Raw genomic sequence first — 22,758 nt, forward strand, 5'->3', positions numbered from 1 at the left:
AGCTGTGTTCTCTCTGTTTTTTAGGGGTAAAGTTTGAATATTACCAGAGTTTTAGCAGAAAAATGAGAGAACCCCAATGGCTGCCCCAGAGAGTGGAGAATGTGCAGCTAAACCATTTAAAGTGGAGGAAATGGAAAGCTTAAGTAAATAACTAGAAAAGCATAAGTAAAAGTAATCAGAAACTTATATAAATTTGACTTGGGAGAGAAGGAATCATAACATGGATGATAATGTTATGACCATGATGCATAGGTCTGCTTTGTTGGAGGGACTGCATGTAGACCAGACAGTACTTGGTCCTGATGGCTTTTGTTGTCCCAGATGATGCAAATGACACACTTGTGGCCTTAAATGTAATTTTGATTTCTTTTTTATACTTTAACATATCTGAACTAATAAGACAACTGTGTTGTATCTGTCTACAGTGGTGTGGTTTTTGTTTTTTTGTTTTTTTTTATTTTTTGTTTTTGTTTGTTTGTTTGTTTGTTTCTCAGCATGTATTTAAGGCCCTGGTATGTAACTCTGAGTGTATTGAGCTGTTTGAGTCAGACAGCTTTGCACAAAGCACTGGGGAATTGTTTCGTTTTGATTTGGAGAGAAGAGGTTGACTTACGCAGAAAGGGATTTGAAAATAAGCTAAAACTTCTGTAGTTTGGGCAATTGGGAGAATAGAAAATGTCACATAGCTGGCAAATGTCTCAAAAGCCCCTGAATTTAGACACCAGTTTTGAAAAATCTTGATAGCTGTGTTCTCCTTTTCCCATGTCTGCAGTCAAACGCTACTTTTCCAGACAATTTTGTGTGATACCTACCAATATGTTTTGGCAGCATCATTGTGATGAAATGACACCAGGACTGCTGAAGCCGTAGCTTTCTTCTTGCTCCCATGAGTGAGCTGATATGTAACTCTCTTCAGCCTTCTCTGTGCTGAAGTGCTGATCCTGGACTGATGTTAATGTCTCCTTTTATGTGAACTCAACTCTAAATGTGCTGATGCCAGGGCAGCCTATATTGCTTGGAGAAACTGAGTTGTATTTCAGAAGCATTTTTATGTTAGCATAAAAGAGTTTCAATGCCATCATCAGCATCACTAAGACAAGAAGAGGGAGCCATGGGCTTTTCTAGAGAATGTGCTCTCACCTAAATTTCTGTCCTTTCCTCATGAAATAAAGAATTTAAAGGATGTTCAATTGTAAGGACCTGGCAGTATGAATTAGAGATGATGCTGTAGTTGTAGGAATAAACAAAAAAAAAGCAGCAGTGTCATTTGATTTAAATATCTTTGGCAATTCTGTATGCTGACAGATCTAGGAGGTAGCTTTGGGTGAGTTTTATCACTGCATTTAGGTAATTATCCTGTAGCAGAATCTTTTTGGTTAAGAGAACTTTGTTATGGTTTCTGAATCAATGCAATTACTCAGGAAATGCTTTTGTAAAGTGTTTGTTGGTAATGGAGATCTGAAAGGGAGATGTTTTAGCTTTCACTCCCCAGTTACTTCATCAATTCTGAAGTTGGAAAAATTTTCATTTTAGTTTGTTAAGTGGATTTGATTTCATTTTAAGTCACTGAGAAATAAGAAAAATGGGATCTCTTAGTACCATTTTAACTACCTTATTTTACAGACAAATACAAACTCTGTGAAGTTACTCAACTGCATTATTCCTCTAAGAGTAATAAGTCTTGATATAATGTGAATTTCAATTATTCTTGTGGTTTTATGATTTCCTGTGTGAGCAAGAAGAATGAATGGTATCTCGTTCAGATCTTTCATTTATTGTTTTCAATAACATGTAGGGTGAATTCCATCAGCCTAACATGTATGCATTAAAAATATCTAGATGGCTGAACATTAATCTTAAAATATTTAAAAAACCAAAACAATGCAGGTGTTCGCTTTAAAACTGTACATCTTGTTTATTTCAGGAGAAGAGGCTAAAAGAAAAAGCAGCAAGAAGAGAAGCCAGGAATAAGAATGCACAGGTAAGGGGTTTTGTTGTTTTGATCAAACTACTGGTTGAGGTTTGAAAAGATTTTTAAATTGTTTCATGCCTTTATTTATTAAGCAGTGTTGTGATTAACTGCTTTTTTAAAGGTATTTTCTGTTCGCTGGTCTTTTCTTACTCCGTTGTTCTGATGTGGTTGTAATAACTTGGTGTGGAAGGATCCTGACAAAGCATGAATATACATGTTTGTGTGTGTATAAATACATAAAATGTGTGGAAGCCTTTTGGAATTTCATAATCTTCATTATGTATATCAGGTGAGTTGCAATTTCAGCTGAAGTACTGATGCCATTTTTTTCTCTGGCATAGGTCATGTTTATGACTTGCAGGCGGTGAGATTATTTTTTTGTGTGCCAAATCTCACTCCAAACTTTATCTGCTGAACATTTTCTTAAATAGCAAGTATTTACATTGAAGTTCATCCCTTCCCCTCCTTACCCCAAACAAAGCCTGTGCTGTCCTTTTCTTCATGTTTACATTTCTAATTTCTTAGAGGCTGTTCTAGTTTTTTCACGTTTCTTGGTTTGCAATAAACTGAGGTTTCATTCAGCTGCAGTGATTTTCTGAAATATGGAAATGGTGATGTGACACAGCATCTACTTTTGCTACATGTGAATAGTTACAGTTTCTTCTTGACAGTCCGCAAATATCTTACTCCCTTGAGAAAATCAATAATCTTCTTTGTCCGGTTTTTGCAAGCTGGCTGCGCTCTGGGAGGCTTAAATGTAGGAAGAAGCTTCATTGTGTAACTCTGAAGTGGAAAGTAATTACAGTTTCAGATGAAAAGCCTAGTTACTCTAAGTTTTAAGTATGATTCTGCCTTCAAAGATGGCAAGCTATGAGAGCTGTTGGCATCATGACTCCCCAATCAAGCAATAGAAATTTTCTGCCTGTAATTGAACGTATAAAGATGCATACTTTTTGATGTATTTAGCAAGCATTCTAGGAAAATGATGGAATGAGTAATTAACAAACATCTTAATAAAGGGAGAAAACAGTGATCAAATCAGGCTGTATCACATTCATGAATACTGCTTGTTAATTTTGCCTCTTTTTAAGGAAAAAAATGTTATTTAGCAGCTGTGGAAAGAAATCCATTTCTTTCAAAATTATCTGCTTGTTGGTGTACTTCTCCTATACTGTTCTTGGCCAGGCAAATGAATCTGTAAATGCTATTGGAAAGTGAATCAAGTTGATCCCTGTTGAGGAATGATTTGTGTGTGGGAGGGATTGTGTGTCTGTGAGCATGGTATGGGCTAAATGTGGAGCCTTAGCCCCAAGCCCACGATTTTATGCACCTCTGCCTCCCTTCTGTGCAGCACTTGCACTTGGAAAGCTGACTTACTAGTGCTGGTCTGGTATGAGATTGGCACATGCTCTCCTTGAGGGTACCAGCTGTGCAAATCTTGCTTTGACTTCATTTTATTCATGAAGCACTTAGCTCACTCCCTGCAAGAAGGTGCAAGCCTCAGGAGCTGACATGTCTCCTCGATGAAAACTGTTGGGCTTTTTCTATTGTTTAGAGGCTATTCTTGCCAGAATTCTGTGCAGCCAAGTCCTGTCATTTTCAGTGTGGCTCATTTCAGGGAAAATGCTTCCTCTGGGAAAGGCTGCCAGCTTGGACCTGGGCTGTTCACGGCTGGAAGTGGAAGGGAGCAGTAGACAGTAGATAAAGGTGCCAGTTTCTGTCTGTTGGGTGTCTGAGGAATTAATTAAGAACACTGCATGCTTCACAGGATCTAGACATGAAGCCATAGTAGTTGAAGCTCTCCATAATCTGTGTGGGACATGACTCAAGCAGCTCCAACAGGATACCCAGGGGAGTAAATAAGGAGGAAACAGTAAAACACAGAAACTATTGGAACATATACCAGTTTAGAAAATATATGCTCCCTAAATCAGGAGTTCCAAAAAATGTTAAGGTTTTAACTACTGCTTTCATAATATGGCTTGTGACCCACTTACTCTGACATACACTACTCCTGTGGTAATTAGTAATGTTTTCTTGAAAGGGAAAACAATAAGGAGAGCCAAAACAGTAGAAAAGGTATTTTTAGCCATGTTAATGCAGTTTGGCAGCTGGAGAAAAGGACTAGATTAACAACTGTGAGTAGCCAGTCACTTCAGAACAGCTGTGGTCATAATTTGTTTTGCACATCTATCTGCTTTATCCGCTTGTTTGTTTTATTAACTGTTTCCCCCAGGTTACAAAGTCCTTGGGTTACAAAGTATTATTTTGCTGTACTATAGTATGTCTTTCGCTAGTACACAGCCCACAGGGTCTGACATGACCAAAACAGAAATTTACTTTCCCATTCTTAGTATTAAATAATAATTATTTGTGGACTTATGGAAAAAAAAAGTATAGAAAAATCAGAGGGGGGAGAAGGCTGTCCTTGCTTTTCCTGTGGTGCTGCAGGAGCAATTGCAGGGAAGATTTTGCTCAGCCTTTGTTGTGCTGGGACAGGCCAGGCTTGCTGCAACTGGAATTGACTAACCAAATTCTGGCACGCTCTGCTGAGTGTGCCTGAGCAGGAGATGAGTAGGTAGCTGCAGTGTTATTGACTCCACCTTGGATAAATCTCCATGCAATAAATAAACTGAGTAAAAAGTGAAGACTCTTAAAGGATGCTTTAGAGAAAGTATTTCTAGGGATTTATGACCATTAATTAAATTTTCATGCAAAAGGCTGTGTGAAAACGGATAAAAGAAGTCTTCTCATATATTCTTATTGAAGAAAAACTGGAAATTTAGGCTTTTGATACTTTTTGATCATAAGATGTTTAGTTGTCTCCCATTTTATGAGAATTTGATGTGATATTTACAAACACAGTGCTTTAAGATGAAAGAAGCACATACTTTGTCCTCACTTAATACTGATTAAATTACAGCCTTCAAGCCCTCAAACAAATTTTGATGCTCTTTACTTGAAGATAGTCTGGAGAAAATTAGGCAAGAAGTATTTATTTGAGCAAGAATTAAAGCACTGAACAGCAGCAGTGGTGACAGCTGCCCTCGGACACAAGCTGGATTTTACTCTGTGAAGCCAGACCCTGGCCCCAACCAGGACAGGCTGTGCTCGTGGCTTTCCACTTTTTCTTCTAGAATCTACACATACTGGTTTCTTAATCTGCATAAAGGACTTTCATGTTCCAACCAGTATTTTAAGGTCCTTGTCCTGATGGCAACTGTTAGCTGCAATGAAGCTGAACAGGACTGTATTTGTCCTTTAGTGATTTTAGTCTTTTGCTACCCTGATGCCTTAGAGCACTACTGATATGTTGAGAATTATGTAGTGAGGAAGATTTTGTTTTCTTTCCTTTTAAAGGAAATTGTTCTGTTAGGAAAGTAATTTTCTGGGTACAGCTAAACAGATCTGTGCTTCAAGTGGGGGGAGCAGAGCACGAATCAGGAGAAAGTGCTGTTCTTTGCCCAGCACTGATGTGCTAGGTCATCCTCAACTATCAGCTCCCAGCATTGTTCAAGAAGTGATAACTAGTCCCTGAAAGAAGAAGGAATTGATTGCTATCTGCTGGAAATAATTTGGACGTCATCAGTAAGCAGTGTCAGGAGGTAAAACTTGCTCAGTCATGATGGTTTGGTGCATGGGTTCAGGTTTTGGCAGTCCTTTAGCAGTTACAGCATGCTGTTGTCTGAAGCAAAACAAAAACCTGAAAAAGCTCTGACTAGCAGAGCAAAAGCTGTAGATCCAAGATACATATGAAAAGTGTAGCCTGCTGAAAACTTAGAGAAATCCAGCTTGAACACATATTCCTTACTGAGATGTTTTTTCCTGTTTTCACTGGACATTACTGAGGATGGGGATTCTTACCTACCTTCAAAATTGACTTGTAGAAGAAATCCAAGAGCTCGGTTGCCAGGGGTGCTTTTTCTCAGGAATGAATGCTTGCTGTATAATTGTAGAACATTAAAAGATCAACAGCAGCAGCAGGATTATAAATATGGTTTAGCTTCTCTCCTCCCTTTCTCTCCCTAATATATTTTGCTATTCCCGCAGGAATTAGCGCTTACGTATGAGATTTTTACAAAATATATGCTATATATCTAATTTTAAGATTTTTCAGAGTCACAGTGAATCTTTCTAGTGTTATGAAACAACCTATATGAGCAGATCCACAAAATACATTTGGGTGAGCAGTGGACACACACTTTTAGATATGGCAGATTCAGGCATTGATACCTGCCTAAGTCACATCACTGCAAGCTTTAATACTCAATGTAACATTCTCTTTTCTGTGCCTTGTACCATACTCTGTTGATATTTTAATGCTTAAACCCACCATTTTGTTTTTAATCTCAGCACCCCCATGGAATTTAAGATACACTTGCCAAATGTAGCTCAAGAAATCTTTGTGCCATGTGCAAAAATTTAAACAGGAAAGGGGAAGTCAAATCTCATGAGTAGATGTGGCTGATAATCCACTCATGGAAATACACACTTCAGAATATTGTGAAAATTCTTCCTCCATTGTGGATAATTCCTGTTGTTACTGGGTTTTTATTACCTCTGTTTCTGCCTTGAATTTCCCTTTTCTTGAGATCTAGCCCATGGCTTGTGCTTAGGCTGGAGATGCTGGATTCACTGTGAATGTGAACAGTAATTTCCGCTGTGTGGAAAAGAGGTTTACAGGAGTGAAGGAGGAATTTGGTCTGTGTCACCTGTGAATCCAGATTCCCAGATCCCCTTAAGGGATCACTGGGGTCACTGAGAATTCTTGTGAAAGCCCCATTGGATGCCTGATAACTGATGGTCAGTGGTAATGGTACATTGTTCTGGGTCACTTCTCATGACCCTCTCATGGATGGTGTTGAGGAGGCATTGCTTTAGCTCCCTGTGATTTCTGGAGCTGGAGCAGGGTTTCAGACCATTCTGATGGTCTGGAGGATGTTGAGATTGTGGAGTTTGTTATTCTTAAGGGGGAGAGAATTGTGTTGTGCTGGTGTAGCCTCAGGACAGGCTATGTCTTGTCACTGCTGTTTCACAAATACTGCAAAGGACTTAAAATTATTCTTCATCAAAATTTATTTTTGATTCTGAAAACCACAAAGAACAGCAAAAAAATGAGGTAACATTTGTCTACAAAAACTTCCAGTATATTTAGTGTGGGGAGCTTACAACTGAAATTACCATGTCAGTTTGATCCCTTGTAATAAATCAAACATCATTCTTAAAGCAATCTCATTAACCTTAGTTTAGAAGTAATTCTGTTCTGTTAACTCTTGTGTTCTATATGCATATCCAAAAACTGTAAGTAGCTTTATTTATTCAATGCAAGGTTCGAGTGTTTTGAATTTCCTTGAGAAGCTCTGTGAATAAACAGAGTAATTTGGGATATCAACATCTTAACCTACTAATTTAGTAATTTCATTTCAAAGTCAAGTTGTGAAAAGGAGAATTAATTTCTGATTCTGAACTACTTGTATGCTGAAACATTTTTTAGAATCAAAGTGCTCTACAATATTTTAAGTTAATATTTGAAAATGGGTATTATTTGCCTGTATGGAAATGTTACCTGTATTTTGCTTTTTGAAAAATAACATATTGATTCCAGTTAATCTAAAAATTGAATTGCTTTAAGTAAAGCGATTTAATAATGTCTTGTCTTTTCCGCAATTAAGAATTTATATGATTAAACCAATATTTTGGTGTTGTGACCCTGAACAAGTTACAAGTAGTGATTCTGATGGATTGATTTGCCAATTACCCATGCTTCTGTAAACCTTTTCATTGCAGCCAACAGCACACTGAGGATTTCAAACATATTTATCAGATTGACCATTTAAACTAATTGACCATGGCTATAACTATTGAATTCTATGAGTATAATGTTCACAACTGTTATTTTTAATCATATGTGGTATGTGATGAGAATTTGCTGCTACACATGCCAAAAGCTGATGTTTTACTAGTTAGTGAGGTGATTTCTTCACAGGCCTGGCACAGAAGCATAGTAGGGGGGACTGTGGACCTTGCAAATACTCTCTTATTCCCTGAAGGTCTGCTGGGATGAGGTGGATGCTCACTGGAACAACACAAGTGCATCTTCATTACTGTGTCTGATATACTGTACCTGATTCCTTGTTTTGTGTTCACTTGCACATTTACGGTGAAGAGAGGAAGCTTCTTTTTTCTTCAAACTTTGGGTTTTCTAATATTGGTGGGTTGCAGTTCTAGGGGAGCTTTTGATGAAAGATGTAATATGGATTTTTATGAGCAGAGTAACAGGATTTCTGTTACTTACTTGGAGCACAAAGGTTACTGTCTTACTTGATTGTAGGTGTTTAAAATTTTTAGGGCAATACTGATGACATTTCTCCAGTAGACTCCAGGAATATTACACTGTTTAATTTGTTGTTCTTCAGGAAAACATTTTTTTTTTTTTAGAATTCTGTGTAAGTTTGATAGCATTGGAGCATGGGTTTTGGGGACAACTGCTGAGCTTCAGAGCTTTCAGTGTGTTGAGGACTGCACAATTTTATTTATTTCAGAATCAACAATATTTTGACATTTTGTGGGGAAAATAAATGCTCAGGTTTCCTTATTGAAAGTTTAGGCTGTGAAAATTGCAAACTGAATAAGTATGCATTTCACTCTTCCTCATGACTTAATGTGGGTTTGTAATCATTCATTTGTATTGGATAGTTACAAATAACTCTTGGTAGCTGTAGAATTGAGGAATACTTTGGCACCATTCCACCCAAGCTCTTGGATGTGGCTCAGCAAAGAACTGAACGTTTACTTGAGTCGCTGCTTCAGATCCATCCCTCTTTAGAGCAAAGGAGGTATATATTTCTCTGCTTCATTTTTACTCTTTGCCTGTCTCCGTAGATATGAGGAGCAGGATTGTACCATCAGGTTCCTGTTTGCATATGGCACTGTGGTGGAGCACAGGGAAAGCAATTCAAGAACTCTGCTAGTCTTGCATAGTGGCATCATTTCTTCCTGACTTCTGAAATTTCTTGTTCAGTTTCTTCACTGGTTTAACACCCTCCTCAGTAGTCTCTGTCTGAGTGGAACATGGAAGATTGATTTGCCCCTCCTTAACTCTGGCCAAGGAGTAAGAGACAATAGACAGTGCTGGACCAGCAGGTCTGCCAGTATGAAAAGAAGAAAACAGTAAAGCTGTTTTAAAATGCTACAAACCTTTCTTTGAGCATCTTCATCTTAGTAAATAGACCACCATATGAAATTAATGATACTTCATTTGTTCATCTGCTCTGTGTTACTCATTGATAGTGTTTAGTAACCAGTAGCTGAAATTTCTCTCTCTCTAAAGCACAAGATTTAAAGCTGTTACTCCAAGCTCATTTGCTGTGTTCCATACATGTGTGGAGCAACAAGTACTAGTGTGGAGTTCTTCTTGCCTTTGGCTCACCACAGCCCTTTGGTGCCGTAATCGACAGAGTACAGAAGAATTGCCTGGAACTGAACTTCTGGAGATCTTCACCCTCTTTTCCACCTCTGCTCATAATCCTGAAGAAGTGGGAAACTCCAGCCAAGGCAGACATAATGATGTTAGGCTTACAGCAGCTTTCACACAAAGCTTTTGTTTAGGAAGTGGGTATTTTCTCTGGATTGAGAGGTCTTTTCCTGTTCTGTTGTGAAAAGCCAGGTGTATTCACATTCCTCAATTCTGTCCATATAAATATGGTGCAGATGATTGCATTTCACAAGTATATTGTATCAGATAGTTCAAACTTGTTTATTTTGCACCTTGGTTTGTTCTGGTAGTACTCTGAGCTGCTTTGCAGCTTTCCCTATGTGTTTGAAACTTTCATAGATTATAGACTTCAGATGCAGGAGTTGCACTTTGCTCCGTATCTCAGATGTGAACTTAAGAATGTGTTAATTGGCTGATGAGCAGGGGCAATCTTTCAGATGTGTTTTGATGACATCCTCATGCAGCAGCAAGCAGTGGTATTTAGTTTCAAATTAAGCAGTTCTGTTTTCTCAGCAATCCCCCCATTTATATTCTTGAAATGTGTTGCTTGCAGTATTGTACACAGTCTGCTATAGCAGTTGTAATTGCTGCTAGTGATGAAAATTGATTTGTGCAATCAGAAAACCATTATCTGCTTTCTGACTGATAATGCTGCAGTTACCAACATCTTAAAATTCTTCTGATGGGTGTTTTTTCAGAATGCTCTGGGGTCATGCAGTCACCAGGATTCCAGTTGCTTTGTGCTGAATCTTATGTGAGCATTAAAAGAGAAAAAAAAAGCTTTTGGTTGTTCTCTCATATATATTTTTTCTCAGAGTTTTTAAAGATTTAGTGTTTCGTCAGTCCTCTCTTGCCAAATATGCTAGATGAGGAGTAGTGCAATATCCCTTGTTTTACCACAGTGTGCAAACATTTTAATAAGTTTTCTGTTCTTTCACACTATCAGCATTGACCAAGCAGTTTGTTAGTAAGAAATGCCAAGCTGGTAACTAACACCTCATGGGAAATCTGGTAAAGTCCATACTTTCCCCAAAGGAAGCTCCATTTTGTTTATGGAGTCCATTAGGACCTGGGTCTTTGTGTGTTGGTTGCCTCAATAGTTCTTTTTTTTTTTTTTAAGGTCTCATGTTTCCTTACACTCTTTTTTTGTTTGTTTTGTTTTTCCCTCTGGTCTTTCATGAAATTTTTGTGGGTTTAAAGGTTTCTCATCTCTTGCTGTTACCTTATCCTGTTTTCTGTTTCTTTTGAAGGAGCTCAATTCAAGTTGCTATTGCTTCTATTTGGTTACTTTCTGCTGCGAGGAAACCAAAAGCAGAAGCAAAAGGGAATAACAGGAAGAAGGATAATAGCATCATCTAATAGCAAAGCCTTAGGAAATGTGCACAGTATTTTTAGAGAGAAGTTTTGAAGGGTTTTTTTGTTTTGTTTTCTTCACACTTTTAAGGTCTCATATTTTTCTGACCTTCTTTCAGATAAATATATACTGGTAATATTCTGCTGGGGTGTTGGTAGGATTCAAGTATTACAAGACACCTCTGTCCAAATAAAGGTGCAAACAAGACCATATGCAGAAGTCAAGGGTACAGATTTTATTTAACAGTGAATATGAGGTACAAGGAGGAAGTGGGGGGCATAGAGAGAGAGATAAGTAGAGTGTCACCACTGTGTGAGTCCTGCAGCATCCTGCTGGCCCTTTTTCTTCTGGTCTTCTCTGTGGTGGGGCTCCTGGAGTGTTGTTATGAAGACACCATTTTTATAGTGTCCAGGTCCCAGGTTTGCACAGAGTGTAGATGCACTTCCTACAGCTGGAGCTGCATGTGTGTAAGGAATTGCTTCCTTTCTCACAGTTTGCCATGGTGGGAATTTTGGTAGACTGACAACTGATCCTTCCTCATACTTTAACAAAAGTACTTACAAATAAATAGAATTTTCTTATAAGCAGTGTTGCGAAGCAGTGACAACTGATAAAAAGGTAAGTTGAGCATGTCAGTAAGGCAGTCAGCAGCATGTAATGGGATTAGACCTGGTTTATACAAGTATATTATTCTCCTCTTCATTCTTTTTGGACAATCTGGCAAGGCTTTGAAATTTTCAACAAGAAAAATTCTGGATGGACAAGGGAAGGTGATTGGTTAATTACAGTCACAGTAAACGTACATTTACATGATGAACTTGAATGGCTAAGGTGAAAGGTCATAAAGATCATTAAGTTTCGTAATAAATGGCACTCTCAGTCCATTTTCTTTGCTAGTTCATATACTGTTAAAAATGCCAAAAGTTATGAGCATTTTTAATTTCCCATCACCTAATATTCTAGTAGACTACGTATCTACAAAAGTAGTGCTAAGGGTCATTATAGCTATTCAAGGTAGTTACTAACTTAAGAAATGCATAGAATTTATGAAATTCATCCTTCCTAGGTACCTGTGCAGCATAACTCTATGAATAAAAGCAAAGCTTTTTGTTTCTGAATTAATTTTATTCATAGTCAACCAAATCAGAGTAGGATAATGAAAAATTAAAGCATCTTCAGACACCTTCTTCCCACTCCTCTTAACTTACTTAACTTCAGTCCCGAGTTCTCTACCCCAAGCAGGACAAGTGGGCTGTGGTCAGTTCATCACACGTTGATTTTGCTACTCCTTACTCCTTAGCAGAATGATTCCTACACTCTTCCCCTGTTCCAGCATGGTCTTCCTCCTAGGGAGACAGTCCTCCATGGACTTCTCTAGCATGAGCCCTTCCCCCAAGCTGCAGTTCCTCACACAGTGCTCCAAAGTGGGTCCCTTCCACAGGGTGAGGCACAAGTCCTGGCAGCAAACCTGCTCCAGTGTGGACTCCTCTCTCCATGGGACCACAGGTCCTGTTGTCATGGGTGAGAGGGGGAGCTTCAGACAAAGTTTATGGAGAAGCCATCCCACTGAGTTGCGAGGTGCACAGAGGACCCCCTTCCTTTCTGAACTCATCTGATCTTAACTGTCAGTGCTTTAAGTAACTTTGTCCTACAGGATTCAAGATGGCAAATCAGATATATTTATGTAAAAGGAATGATTTATTATGACAAATGATTAGATAAAAGATTTTAATCAGAATTATTCACAACACAGTATAAAAGCTAAAGCTACTAGTACCATTTAGTATAGTATAATACTCTATGTCAAAGCAATTATATTAAAGCTAACAAAAAGAAACAGTTATAAGAGATTGACATAACTCACTGTACCAACAGTTGTGGCCAGATCTCCTTCACTCAGCTTGGAGGAGTATCTGTGAAAAGACATTGCCACTTCAAAGAAGGGAACTTCATACACACATTCCAAGAGGGTATTTGTTAGAAGAACCTGACATATAAAAGTGGACTGGACTGTTACAGTGCAAAGTGATTAACTAACTGCCAGTCATATATCTTCAGGTCATCTTAGGGACTTGCCAGCTAAGTCTTTGGCTCACTGTCAGGGTTTTAGTTTGGGGTTGGTGAGACAGACTGGTTTTAGTATAATTCAATACCAAATCCAGCACATGATGCCCCCTCTCAGCCCACCACTGATAGCTTGCAAAACAGGGCATTGTTTGAGTTGTTTGACCATATTCTGTGGGTGAAGAGCCCTGCTACATCTGCCAGGACCATACTGGAGTGCGGGGTTTACAGCCTCCTTCAGACATCCATCTGCTGTGACCTGGTGTTCTCCAGAGGCTACAGGTGGGTCTCTGCTCCCCCATGGAGCTCCATGCAGGTGGACTCATCATGATCTGCTCCATGAAATGGAAGAAAATCTCTGCTCTGGTGCCAGGGCACTTCTTCCCCATCCTTCTGTGCTCAGTGTCTGCAGCACTGTTTTGCTCACATTTTCTCACTCCTCTTCAGCTGTAGCTGTGCAGTTTTTATTCCTTTCTTTAACTGTCTTATCCTAGAGGTACTACCACCATTGCTGATGGGCTTTATTTTTGTCCAGTGGTGGTTCTGTCTTGGAGCTGGCTGTCATTGGCTCTGTCGATTCAGGGGGGAGCTTCTGCTGGTTTCTCTCAGAAGCCCCTGCTGTAACTCCCCCTGCTACCAAAACCTTGTCATGCAAATCCATGACAGGGCCCCAGCTGACAGATGTAAAGCAAAGAGAGAGCTAAAATTAGAAGACGTAAAAATAGAGGTTGGGAAGCTGATTGATCTTATAAGCAGCACATTTATGATGAATTCTGTTAGTTAGGCTTGCTGTATTTGTTAGGTCAAACTGCAGCTCAGAGTTCGCAGAAAAGCAAAAGGTGTCATGCTGAAAAGCATTCATGTAAGATTTGTTTTGAAGTCTATATAAAATTTGACATGTCTTTAAAATTGTTTGATATTGCCAGGCTGTTCAGATTTGTCCTGTGACAGGAGGACTGGATCACTGTTTCAGCCTCAAGGCAGGAAGACAAATTATTTATTAACTTTGAAGGTAGTTTACTTAGAAGCTTATCAGAAATACTCAACTGTATGATGCAGTTGGTGAAAGGACTTTTGATGTCATACTATTGCATCACAAAAAGCAATTTTCTAGTGAGTGTATTTGTGGGGGAATTCCATCCAGCTCCCTCTGTTGTTAGTGAATTGTTGCAGAGTTTGTCTGCACCATGGCAGAAAGGTTTTGTATTTGATTTCCCTTTTTCAGAGCCGCCATGTGGACACAGGTGAGGAGTAAGCTTGGGGCCATACCTTGCAGGATGCTGGCTTCACTGTATGAATGTGTTTATTCATTAAAATCTAGACAGCCATTGCTCTTCTGAGACTGAGCTGCTCTGCTGCCATGGGTTGAAAGCACCTAAATGTAGGCAAAGAGCAAGAGATTAGTGCAGATATCTGATTCACCAACTAATATGTGAATTCTGTTAATTTGCTCTGCTTAAAATTAGTTGACATACTTAATTCATTACTACAAATTGATGAGATGAGTTTTTCAGTTGCTAAAGAAAATCTGTATTGTTTGTTCTGAAAGGCATTTGAAAGACAATTCCCAGTGTAATTCATTAGGCATTGCATTTCAAACCCAGTCTTCAGTTGAAATTGTTTTCAGATTTGTACAGATTCTGTAATTTTACAAATTGCTAACTGCATTTGAGTGTCAGACAGTGAGTGAATTAAACTCCTAGAAGACTTCTTGGTAGGAACATAACGAGCATTAAAAAGATTAATACAGCCTGCATATATAGAAGTGCTTGGGTTTTTTTTATGTCACTTAGAGCATTCACAGCAGCATCGAAGTATTCTAGGCTTCTGGAAGGATATCCCTTTGTAAAACTGCCTAAAAGATGTATAATTATCACTGCACTTGTTAAAATAATATTAGATACATGTATTACTGTATAAATCCAAGGCTCTGATCTGTCTCAATAAGCAGGTATTGACTTAATGTAAGGATTATTTTATGGCCATCTGAGACCTATAATATTCTAGAGGCTCTCCATCTTAAAATATGGGAATATGAGGATGGATTTCTGTGTTAAAGGATTCTGTTTCTGCTTCTGATTTTTATCTTTTTATGTTAGCGAGAGGAATCAGAAAAATCTTGTTCAGTTCTGGTTCTTGATAGTCAGAACAAAGATAATGTCTGACTCAGTAGCCCGTTGTTCACTTATGGATAATATCTAATGAAGTCTTTTCCAGACTGTGAATGATATGCCAGTTTTGGAGCAGGTCTGTAAGATTTTCTGTGGAGAAATGAGGTAGACTAAAGTACTTTACAAGTGGGCAGGGAGTGCCCCTGGCTGGGGTAGAAGATAAGCAATTTTGGTCTGAGTGGGCCTGCTGAAGCATTTCTAATTGTCAAGTAGAAACTAGGAGAGTGATTCAGTTAATCCTTGTTGATGTTCTCTTTTAGTAACTTCCAGAGAAAGGCAAAGTACGGTGTAAGCTTTCTAGCCAGCTTGAGATGTTGTATACTGAATTTTAGTTTCTTCTCTAATCTGGTACAGCGACTCCTACTGATAGTGCTGTTGTTTGCTGTCTCATTTTAAGCCAGAAGTTAAAATATTAATAATGGTACTAATAAAATACCAGTTCTCATAAACATTGTGCTTTGTGGGAGAAGTACTTCTGTAGTCCTTTGGTTTCAAGTATTCTGTGTGTCTTCTGGCTACAGGCTGAGCAGCAGAGTCCCAGGAGGAAAAGCAAGCTATTTCTTCTGTAGCTAGTAGTAGTAAGACTTTCCCTGATTGCTGAGGTCATGGAATGAAAGAATGGTTTGGGTTGGTAGGGACCTTAAATATAATCTGATTCTAACTCTACTGCCATGGGCAGAGGCACCTTCCACCAGACTGGGTTCTTAGAGCCCCACCAACCTGGCCTTGAACACTTCCAGCCATGGGGAATCCACAACTTCTCTAGGAAACCTCTTCTAGTAAGTCTGGAAGTATCCCAAAAAAGGAGAGTATTTTTTAATTATGTGTGCTATTGGACAAAGATGATTTGGCCATAGTGAAAAATCTATGTTGTGCATAAATTGTTCCACAGTTTTAAATTTTTTTTAGGGTATATCATATAGACCTCAAAGCAAACTGCAACTATTTTCAATATTATCTCCAGAGTATGCACAAGCAAATAGTTTCAAACACACTGCGAGAAATTGAAATTTTCAAGTTTGGCTTTTTTTGTTTGTTTGTTTACTCTGCTTTGTGGTGATGTTGAGTATGAGTTGTGCTTTGTCTCTCTGCATACTGATGTCTAAAATTACCTTTGGCAGTAAGATGCTTAACATGTTTGAAGTTGTCTTAATATAGTACTGTCCTCAGAAAGACCCTTTTGTATCTCAGGCATTTTTCAGATATTTTAGTCACAAGCTCAATACTAGAATGAAATACTGTCATAAACAGTATTAAAAAGAATGAGCTACTTGCCCTGATATTTTTGCCCTAATGTGATTCACTATGAAAGAAAACCATAAATCTTTCCAGAGACTTTTACTTTCTTCCTGACTCTTAATTGGTAGCTTGAAACATAGGGTAGATCTATAGCTGCTAGAGCTATTAATCTGTTGCCCTCACCATTCAATGGAAATACTTTCAATATGTTTTTGCTTTTAGGCAGCTGTAAAATGCTGAAGTTGTCAGCACAGAAGTCTCTTTGCCCATCAACCAATACAGATCTGATTTTACTGTAATTAAAATACATGCACTTTAAGTATGGTATTTGTAAGCAAAGGTAACGAGTTACCTATTGGAAAATTGTGGCAAAGGCTGATGATAAACTTCTGTATTGCAATACCATCAACCATCTAACTTAGTGAAGGAGCAGGAAATACCCTCTGTAATTCTAGTCATATTTTCCAAGCTGATCTTAGAACAGCTTTCTTACTGTAAGGAGCTTCTGAACCGAATGAGTCTTTCATAAGTCTAACTGAAGGGATTTCTAGAGCATTCATTGCTAGTGAATGCAAGTGTTATTTAAAATAGTGTTATGTAAGTCTTTGTGGACTGAATTTTTAAATTGCCGTTTAACTTTGAATTCTGACCAGCTTTTCCTTGCATGCTACCTTGACAAGTTAATAAATTGTTATCCAGTATGTTAGGCCATCTGAATTTTTCTGACCTTGTAGCTACTGCTAAGTGCCTCATGATTTTTCAGCATGATTTTCCTCACAGAAACCTGTAATCAGGATTTACTTCTGTTCACATGTGCAGGCAAGAGCAGTGAGACATATTGAGTGAATTCCTTAGACTTCTTTTGACTTGGGGCTGGAGCAGAGATTTGAGCAGGTTTTCCCACTTGTCACGCTAGTTGCTTACCTGCTTGACAGTTCTTCCTCTCTCTTATCTGAAGGGCTTTTAAAAAGAGAAACAGTAGAAAGATGGAGTTGAAAAGAAATTGCAGTGTATACATGATGTGATGATGGTACAAGCTTTAATTCCAGTAACTGTAGGCTAGTCAGTTTTCCCCCCTCTCTGTGTATCTTTCCCTTTACATCATCTTCCTGTTGAGAGGTATTTCCAAAGGTGTTTTCCAGGCCACACTGTTACACAGAGGGCATCAGAATTTCAACAGCTTTGTCAATTATTTGGCAATGAACCATACAAGCTATCAGATGTGTGCAAATTACAATTAAAAGTGTATATACGGATTATGATGGCTTCTTGAAAACAGGAAGTGTTTTTGTAAATGTATTAATCCTTTCCAGTTAGAATATAGTATGGCCTTCTTAGCTTTTCATTAATTGACTGCTAGTGTTTTTATGGCAGTGCTCCCTGAATTATGGCAGTAAAGCTTGCTCATCATGGTGTCATTCCAGCAAAACAGAGAAAGCTCAGTAATAGATTTTAGTCTCATCTGGAGTCAAATTGCAAAGGTATAGAAAATGCTGCTGCAATGCTTAGAAGAATCTCAAGGCTCTGGATACAGTGGAGTGTTTTCTGCAGTACATATGAAGGAGAGGATAGAGGCTGTAACTTATATTTTGCTGTTTTGCCTGAAATGTTCTGAACTCTTCCTTTGGAAGAGAATTCTTTGCAACTCTTCAGGGAATTCAGACCACTTGAAATGTTGCTGCTTTCTTTTTGTTTGTGAAGCATCCTCATGAGTCTTTTCTGGGAGTGGTTTCTAAAAGGCAGTGGGATAGATTACATGGGAGTATTCTTTACAGTCATCAGGCAATATTTAGTAGTTCGAGGAACAACTGGAATTTTTAAAAATTTTTGGCCATTGCACATCTATGTTGTAAGATTATCTATTATGTATTATCTATTCATCTGTCCTGTCTTGTAGCTTTGAAAGCTATTTGAAATAAAAAATTCTGTCCTAACACGCTATTGGAGGTAAGGCCTTGACTTTATGGAAGCTCTTTTTAAGTGCATTTTTGAAAGGAGAACTTGAATATAGTTTTACTTCTTTTAATATCTGATTATTAAATTTAATTTTACAGAAAGAAGTAGAAAGTATTCATTTGGACAGGAGGCTGGGTTCTTTCCAAATCAAAATCTGCTTGTATTATATGTTCTTGTACAAAATATTTTAAAGTAGCTAAATAGTAGTAATACAGCTGTCTCTGAACAAAAGTACTGATTTATTAGCTGAAAATGGTCTTAAAATGTAATTAACATTATTCATACCAATGGCGTGTTTCCTAGGTCAAGTGGTTAGAGAGGTTATCAAAAACTGTATCAGTAAAGTGCATTTAAAAGAATCAGGATGAGATACATTGGTTTGACTTCCATGATCAGGTCATTAAGTTAGAACTAAAGTTAAAAGCAAGTTAATTTGTTCATCTTTCACATTAATATAGTAGTGATACATTGAAGTGTTAAATTTTGTTTCTGACTTTCTGCTTCCTCTGGAAACTGAAGTTGGAATGTATTGCTGAGGAGAACTTAGTCTTTTAAACATGCCTCAGGGGCACATTTTACTCCTGGGTTCAGGATTCAGCCTGTCACAAGATACGTGTCTGTTTCCTTCTGTCTGAATCATGAGGATTGAGGGTTTCTTTTTGCTTTCCTCTGTAATTAGAGCAACAGCACCCTCTGAAAATGTCCCTCTACAAATTCCTAGCTTTCATGAGAACTAGGAAAAATCTTTCTGAGGCATTTCATAGTTGCATTTTCTGGTACTTGTGCAGGATTTGAGGTTTCCCTTGTAAAGTTTTGTTAAGTGTTTTAGTGTTTGGCAGCAAGGATGTTACAGAGTGCCTGCCTGTGCCTTCCATTCCTGCGTTAGTTGAACTTTGATGCTATCTAGACTTTGTTTCAAGCAATTTAATTGTTTCTACATAGTAAAAGATAAATATGTTGATGTAGTGGCACTTCTGGCATGGTACTGCTTATAAATATTCTTGCTCTGGATATGATCCTCACTGTTTCAGTGGTATCAGAGTTTAACTAAAAATTGCAGCTTGTTGCATCAGATATTCTGTAGTTTAATTTCAATAACCTGAAATCATGCTTGGAGTAGTGAGTAGGTGTTCTAATTTCTGACTTTCCCCATTATATATATATATATATATATATATATATATATATATATATGTATAATCAGACAAGAAAAAAGTTGAAATGGTTAATCCTGACATTATTTTTGTGTACTGGTAGGTGATTTCTTGTTGATGTTAAAAGCTCTAGCACTTTGAAAGGGTTTACTTCTTCTATGGTTGTGACCTTGCCTATTTAAAATCAGCTCCAGTTGAAAAGAATGCACAACCATCAGTCTACAGGATAGCATTTAGTAGAAATAAAGAGAAAACATAGTTGTTGAGCAAGTGGCTTGATGAAAAAGCATTTAGTTGAAGGTGTTACTCTGGTCTCAGTCATCCAAATGTTGTCCTGAATAATTTTTTAACAAATTAGACTGGTTTTTGCATTTGCAGTCATGGCAGTTTCATTAATTATAACTGCACCAAAATAGTTGTATGCTGGTAACAGTTTTTAATTTATTTTTCTTATATGAGGTGGTTATAAAAAACCTGCTCTGTAGTATATTTCTTGGAGTGTTGCAGTGTTATAAATTAAATAATATTTCAGCTGATTCTTGTAGCTACCTCTTCAGTGAGACACAGTGGACTTTCTAGCAGAGAAGCTTGAACCTGACCCCCCTGACTACGTCACGTGGTGGCTGACTAAAGATAAAGATTTCTTAAGATAAAGTAAAATATCCTTGTATTTTAAATAATATTTTTTGAGTCTTAAATCACAGACCATTTAATAGGGGAGATTTAATTTCAATTTAATTTTAATTAGTGTGCAGCCAGAGACATTTAAACAATGAAGGAGCACAGGTCTCCTCTGTCCATGGTGCTTTCAAAGAAAGAATGGTTGGGAGCACAGCCTGTCTCAGATATTTCAGATGGGTTTTGTAATTTGGATTTATAGATTTCTTCCCATCTCTCAGCAAGGAGACTAAAGAAAAAAAAGCAGCCTTGTGGTTTTTTTTGGGTTTTGTTTTCAGTTCAGCACAACTGTAGTAGCCTGTCATATTTGCACATTTGCCTGTCAATTGCACGTTGATTTCTAGGACTATAGCTCATTGTTTTCTTTCAACAAGTCAGTGTAAATATTGTTTCCATTACAGTGGCACCTTTATTTTATGGAACTGGCCTGTTTAGAAAAGAATGTGCTAAACTTAGAACAGCTTGTGAGAAAGCCATGAGACATTTGTTTGATCCTAAAGATGCCTACAAGTATTTAAATGAATAAGTGCACACTCTATGAATTAACATTTATAATTAGGATGTATTGTAAAAGCCAAAAATTATTCCGGTAATAAGCTAAGAACAATTGAGCCTAGTCTTCTTTTGACCATCATCTTAGCAAGAATTGAAGGTAGGGCACTATAAACAATTTTTTTTTTTTTTTTAATTTTACACACAAAATAACACTACCTGAATAATCACGGAGCAAAAAGAAGTACATCCTAGGCTTCTCTGTGACCAATAACCTGGTCAGTTGGATATATCCACAAGTACGAGTACTTTGTCTTTTACTTGATTTTAGAAGTTGATTTGATTTAAAATTTTATCAGCTGTGTGTAATATCTGATAGGTGATACACCCATTTTAGCACTTAAAACCAGCAGATTAAAGCAAATATGCCTATTTCCCCTGAACCAATCCTAACTGGAAATTGGCTGCTTTCTGCTCATGATTTATGTGGTGAATGTTTATTACTGATGGAGAGATGTCAGTTCATTTAATTAAGAATGATTGGTAGATTTTGAGCTAATCTTCTGACTTATGAGTGCTGCTGATCATCTCCATAGGAGTGCTAGGCTGTGCAGTGGTGTCAAGAAAACTGGACTGTTCCTGAAGGTAACTTTTAAGTGGTGGCATATTCTTCTGCATTGGTCTATAGGGGATGCCTTTCTACTGTGGTTCTGGGCAGCCTCAAATAAGGTAAAACTTTCTGTGAAAAGATATTTTGTTCTTTGAAAATTATGCTTATCTCTGGTTGGAAATACTCTTGGAAAGGGAGGCATTCAAATTGGAATGGATAATAAATAGTTTTGTTTCTTAACATATGAGTTCATTGACTTGATCGGTGTAGTGTACTGGATTTTCCTTTGTATACTTCCATTAAATACAACTACCTGACTGTAAGAAAACATCTAATTGGTGTAGCTATGCAGATGTTCTCTAAATTCTTCAAATATGATGTGGTAAATCACTGCTAGTTAAGTTTAAAATAATGATAAACCAGTTAATTAAAAGCAATAAAGAAATCTTGAAAATGTCAGATGCCAACATTATTGTTATTGTTGAATGGGCAAGAAAATCAGTAATGATAATTTTGGAGAGGTTAGTGACATTTCCGTTAAAACTACAAAAGCATTAAAGATGTCAGCTTATATGCAGGTCACTCTTTCTTAGCCAGTTATTTTTCTTTAACATCAGCAAAATTCCTCAGGTCAGTGTGCAGAGGGAAGGTCAGGCTTCTGTGTGGCATCTGTGAGGAACTTGTCTGCAGTTCATAGGCTGTCATTTTTGGAATAATGTGAACGTCTCTTGACCCCCTCTCTGACACCTGATACAATTCTAGCAATCCCAGCTTGTGCAGGTACACCTGCATTGAGCAATTCCATTTAATTTTCTGGTTTTGGAAATGAGAAAAACAATGATCATGAAGTCTCTTTCACAAACGCTTATGACCTGCTGAAAAAGCATATCAGAGAATGGCTTAAATTGGATGAGCCCTTCAAGATCATCCAATTCCAACCCTATCCCCCGCCCCCCACCAAGGGCAGGACACCTTTCACTAGACCAGGTTGCTCAGAGCACCATCCAGCCTGGCCTTGAACACTTCCAGGGATGAGGCACCCACAGCTCCTCTGGGAAATCTGTTCCAGTGCATTACCACCCTCACAGTAAGGAATTTTTTTTTCCTAATATGCAATCTAAATCTGCCTTCTTTCAGTTTGAAGTCATTCTCCCTTGTGCTGCATGCTCTTGACAAAAAGTTCCTTTTCAGCTCTTGTGGGACCCCTTCAGATACTGAAAGGCTGCAAAGGTTTCCCAAAGCCTTCTCTTTCCCAGGCTGAACAATCCCAATTCTCTCAGCCTGTCTTCAAAGGAGAGGTTCTCCACCCCTCTGATCAACTTAATATCCCTCCTCTGGACCTGCTTTAATAGGTCCGTGTCTTTCCGTGGTGAAGACCCCAGAGCTGGGTGCAGCACTGCAGGTGGGGTCTGAGCAGAGCAGAGCAGAGGGGCAGAATCCCCTCCCTGCCCTGCTGCCCACGCTGCTCTGGATGCAGCCCAGGACACGTTTGGCTTTCTGGGCTGGGAGTGCACATTGTGAAGGAATGCAAATGCATATATAATATTCTTCTCTAAAATATGTGTATGTACAC

General features: G+C 38.1%; 1 protein-coding gene across 1 annotated transcript in view; it reads left to right on the forward strand.

Moving 5' to 3' along the window:
* DDX10 (DEAD-box helicase 10) overlaps positions 1-22,758 on the forward strand; it is a 156,660-nt gene that overhangs the window by 110,574 nt on the left and 23,328 nt on the right. The window contains exon 16 of the mRNA XM_062487581.1: positions 1,925-1,981. Within this exon, the coding sequence (XP_062343565.1) occupies positions 1,925-1,981 (57 nt within the window). The remainder of the gene's footprint in view (positions 1-1,924; positions 1,982-22,758) is intronic.

This window comes from Cinclus cinclus, chromosome 2 (assembly GCF_963662255.1).
Source record: "Cinclus cinclus chromosome 2, bCinCin1.1, whole genome shotgun sequence".
NCBI classification, from domain to species: Eukaryota; Metazoa; Chordata; class Aves; order Passeriformes; family Cinclidae; genus Cinclus; species Cinclus cinclus.